Here is a 5,045-nt window from a genome sequence, read left to right on the forward strand (position 1 = left end):
GCATCACTTGAGGCCAGGAGTTTGAAACCAGCCTGGCCAACATGGTGAAACTCTCTCTCTACTAAAAAGACAAAAATGAGCCAGGTGTGGTGGCGGGCACCTGTAATCCCAGCTAACTTGGGAGGCTGAGGCAGGAGAATCGCTTGAACCCAGCAGGTGGAGATTGCGGTGAGCTGAGATCACGCCATTACACTCCAGCCTGGGCAACGAGAGCAAAACTCTATCTGAAAAAAAAAAAAAGGATTTCAGGGGTGACCTTGGAAGGACTCCCATAATTTTCCTCGTCCTACACCGTTCTTCCACAAAACAAAAACGCAGACTTCTGGAGCTGAAAAAACTTACTGGAATCCAGTCTAACCTTTGATGTTTCTTGTAAGGTCTCCAAAAGCAGAACCATCAGTGGCCTCCAGACCCCTGGTCCTAGGTTTTATCCCCATAACTCAAGTTCTTCTCCTGTAGAACCTAAGCCATCCCCATGAGTTTCTCTGTGGCTGCCATGTTGGGACTGGCTGCTCAAGGCCACGGTGGTATTCCCGAGGAATGGCTGGACTCAGGCTGCAAAGTGGACGCTCCCACTCCTCAACAGACACTATTCACAACAGGAACCCACGTGAGCGAGAAAGGGGGTGTAGCCGGGAGGAACATTCCTACGGGAAGGGGTGTAGCCAGAAGGAACACTCAGAGCGCGCCCTCGAGCGCACCCCTGTGTGGGTCTGACCCTGGCAAGCCTTCCTCGCTCTTACTGTGTTCCGGTTCATTCTTCCTGTACACCAAGTAGATGATATCCCCACTCTGTAAAGGGCACGTCTGCTTCTTAACAACTTTCAGCTTGTTAATCACTGTTCCATTGGTGCTGTAAAAAAACAGAAACACAATTTATTCTACTTAAAGTAACTTGGAGTTACGAGATTTTTTTTCTAGCACCATCAGCAAGGCAGCTCAATATGACCATTCTGGAAATACTCATAGGAACGGCATAAATATGTAACGATGCACACATCCATGCACCCCTCACCATTCTCTCGAGAAATGGCTCACCCACTTCTCCCTCACTGACAGCCTAACCAGTCACCACCACACCTCCTCACGTGCTTGGCAGCTCTGCTGCTGCAGGCCTGGGTTCCTCCTACTGGACCCGGAGGCCTTATCTGCAGTGTGGTGCTCCCACTTCCAGCCTCCCCTGAGCTGGACTTGCACTATCCACAGTTCCGTTCCCTGCAGCCATCATGACCCCGGTGAGCTCATGTCTCCAATAAGTACTGATCCCTCCCAAGAGACTGGCTCTGGGCAGAAGTGGAATAAATGCCGGGCCATTAGCTGCAGGACATGGCCCTGCGCTCAGAGCCTGTGGTCTGGCTGCCAAACCCCTCGAGGCACTCTGCCCTGGGAGAGGCCAATTCAGATGCTGCTGACCCAGGGACAGACAGGAGAAGGCTAAGTTGGTGGGGCAGGAAGTGCCTCCTGGGGACCTCTGAGCAGAGACCTGATGGGAAATTAGCTGTTGGTCAGGTGACAAAGGTCCAAGAGCACAGCATACCCGACACACAAAATGGCAACCGAACAAAATGACGGATTTCAGCCAAACCACACAGGCCTCAGCTCTGCAGCCTCACTCCCGAGGCCCCAGCAGTGGACAGAATTCACATCCTAGTGACCACCACAGTTTGCTGAGGTATGGGAGTGGCAAACGATTCTGTAAACAGAGGGTCAACAGTGTAGGTTTTGCCATCACCTGGTCACCCGGTCACCACTGCCACTACTCAGCTCTGCCGTCTGTAGCAGGAAAGCAAATGCAGACAGTAAGCAAATGAACTGCCATGGCCGTCTCCCCGTAAAACCTTCAAAACCAGGCAGTGGCTGTGTGTGCCTGAGTTCTGCTGTTGCAGTACAAAGCTGACCCTGGAAGATGCGGTTTTGAGCTGTGCAGGTGCACTTATACACGGATTCTTTTCAATGACAGGTGCAGATGCACTTATACACGGGTTCTTTTCAATGAGAGGGAGTGAACCCCACATACATGCCGGACTGACTTTCTGTGTCCTCGTGCTCCGCAGGGCTGGCTACGGGGCGCGAGTACACACAGATTTGGGTGCATCAGGGGCACTGGAACTGGAGTGACTTTGTGTTCTCATGCTCTGCAGGGCTGGTTACGAGGCTGGAGTGCACACGGATTTGGGTGCATGCAGGGGCGCTGGAACCAATCCCCCCAGATGCCGAGGGGCGACTGCAGTCATCACTCATCCTCCTGCTCTTTCCAAACAAAAATCTGATTATTTCACTCCTCCGCTTACACCCCTTCGATGACTCCTCACTGCTCTCAGGCTCCCTCATGCGACTTTGCTGCTCACCACACGCTCTGACCACATGGCCCTGCTCATGCTCGGGGGCTCCCATACATGTGGTTCCTTCTGCTTGAGCAACCCTCCCCTTCAGCCCACCTCTGCCAAGAACGTGGCACACTCTTCTACATGCTGCTAGAAGACCACCTGCCAACCCTGCAGTGAGAACAGCACACTCTCCACATGCTGCTAGAAGACTGCCTGCCACTTGCAGCAGACCTAAAAGACGCACATTCTGGCTGGGTGCGGGAGCTCACGCTTGCAATTCCAGCACGTGGGGAGGCTGAGGCAGGTGGATCACCTGAGGCCAGGAGTTCAAGTCCAGCCTGGCCAGCATGGTGAAACCCCACCTGAGCCGGGCGTGGTGGCATGCACCTGTAAGCCCAGTTACTCAGGAGGCTGAGGCAGAAGAATCGCTTGAATCCGGGAGGTGGAGGTTGCAGTGGGCCGAGATCACACCAACTGCACTCCAGCCTGAGCCACAGATCGAGACTCCATCTCAAAAAAGAAAAAAAAAAAACGGAATAGGCACATTCTGAGTGACACCGACACAGGCTTCCCTTCCAAGAATCATCCCAAGAAAACAGACATGAAAGCAGAGTTTGGGAAAGAGTCACTGCAGTGTTATTTATAGTAACAAAAAGTCAAAACAATAAATGTCCACCAATAAGGGAAGTGACAAAGAAACTATCCTAAAATGACAAGAAGATGAGATGGATGCAGACGCAGGGACATGTGAAGTGCTCCACACAACACTGTAAGTGTAAAAAGCTTGGCCGGGCGCCATGGCTCACGCCTGTAATCCCAGCACTTTGGAGGCCGAGGCAGGCGGATCACCCGAGATCAGGAGTCTGAGACCAGCCTGGCCAACATGGTGAAATCCCGTCTCTACTAAAAACACAAAAAAATTAGCTGGGTGTGGCAGTGCGTGCCTATAATGCCAGCCACACGGGAGGCTGAGGCAGGAGAATCACTGGAACTTGGGAGGTGGAGGCTGCAGTGAGCCGAGATTGCACCACTGCACTCCAGCCTGTGACAGAGTGAAACTCCATCTCAAAAAAAAAAAAAGAAAAAAGCTGACGCTACAACAGTATGTGTAGCGTAATCGCATTTATGCAAAATATATATACCCACACACGCATTTCTAACGTATGGATGGGATTTTGGAAAGCTTTCCACTTTCTAAGTTAAATATCCCTAAGCTGAATGTCCCTAATCAGATATCTGAAATCCTAAACTTTTTGAGCACCAATAAGACACGCAAAAAATATCCACTGGAGCATTTCAGAATTTTGAATCAGACATGCTCAACTGGTAATTATAATGCAAATATTCTAAAATCTGAAAAAATTCAAAATCTAAACACTCCAGTCCTGATCATTTCAGATACTCAATCTGTACTTAAGTTGTACAAGAACAAAATTTATTAGTTTTAAAAAACGATTTTGGATTTGAGGGAAAGAAATCAAACCTGAATAGGCTTGCAAGAACTAAAAATTATGAGCATCTTTTAAGTCTTATTTCTGAGACATATTTAATTTGAATGCATTCAAGAAGGGTCATAGACACCAAAGTGTCACTAAATGTCCCATCCTGGAAACCAGGAAATACATCTTCTTCTACCTTGGGAGCCTAATTAACCACAGTCATGTCCCAGATAATAACTTTTGTTTTGTTTTGTTTTGAGACGGAGTTTCACTCGCTTCTCAGGCTGGAATGCAATGGCGCATCTCGGCTCACCGCAACCTCCGCCTCCCAGGTTCAAGTGATTCTCCTGTCTCAGCCTCCTGAGTAGATGGGATTACAGGTGCCCGCCACCATGCCCGGCTAATTTTTATATTTTTAATAGAGACGGGGTTTCTCCATGTTGGCCAGGCTGGGCTCGAGTTCCTGACCTCATCGGCCTGCCTCAGCCTCCCAAAGTGCTGGGATTACAGGTGAGCCACCACGTCCGGCCTGATAATAACGCTTTGTTCAATAGATGCATATGTGGTAGTAGTCCCCTAAGACTAAAATATCCTATTTTTACTAGGGTATTACCCTTTCTATGTTTAGATAGATAAATACTTTTACCATTGTGTTACCACTGCCTACAGCATTCAGTACAGGGGCACGCTGTTCAGGTTTCCAGCCTGGGAGCAATAGGCTGTACCATGTAGCCCAGGTACGTAGTAGGCTATACCATCCAGGTTTGTTTAAGTATACTCCATGATGTTTGCAAGATGATGGAATTGTCTAACGACACATTTCTCAGACTGTATCCCTGTTGCTGAGGGACACATGACTGTGCTGTGTTATAAAAATGAGCTGCTGTTATCACATTAAAGACAGCATTTCTTCTCCTCCCCAGCCGCGGCACACAGCACACTAGCACGGAGTCAGGCTTCTTAAGGTACAAGAAGACACACCAAAAGAAGCTCAGAACGTACTCACCTGGTATCTTCCAGTGTCACCTGGCCTGATTTTTCATCCACTACAATTTTACAGTGATCTCCAGAGACCAGTTTATTGCCAGGGAACGAAAGGTCGCAACCTAAAAAAGACAGGGTGGGATGACATGGAATATGACCATGGTAACTATGAACCCTAATGCCCTTTGCTTTACCAAAGTATGTGGTTCAAACTCAGGATCCCCCTTGTACCTATGTAAGAAAAACACTTGGCCGGGCGCGGTGGCTCAAGCCTGTAATCCCAGCACTTTGGGAG

The 5,045-nt window shown here is 49.2% G+C and overlaps 1 protein-coding gene across 8 annotated transcripts in view; it reads right to left on the reverse strand.

Annotated features, from left to right (window-relative positions):
* Positions 1-5,045, reverse strand: part of CHFR (checkpoint with forkhead and ring finger domains) — a 38,743-nt gene that overhangs the window by 29,065 nt on the left and 4,633 nt on the right. For all 8 annotated transcript variants that reach the window (XM_017895641.1, XM_017895640.1, XM_017895644.1 and 5 more), the window contains exons 2-3: positions 4,773-4,872; positions 744-853 (exon numbers count right to left, since the gene is read on the reverse strand). In XM_017895641.1, coding sequence (XP_017751130.1) covers positions 744-853; positions 4,773-4,872 — 210 coding nt within the window. The remainder of the gene's footprint in view (positions 1-743; positions 854-4,772; positions 4,873-5,045) is intronic.

The sequence above is a fragment of the Rhinopithecus bieti genome, unplaced genomic scaffold (genome assembly GCF_001698545.2).
Source record: "Rhinopithecus bieti isolate Rb0 unplaced genomic scaffold, ASM169854v2 scaffold_27038, whole genome shotgun sequence".
NCBI classification, from domain to species: domain Eukaryota; kingdom Metazoa; phylum Chordata; class Mammalia; order Primates; family Cercopithecidae; genus Rhinopithecus; species Rhinopithecus bieti.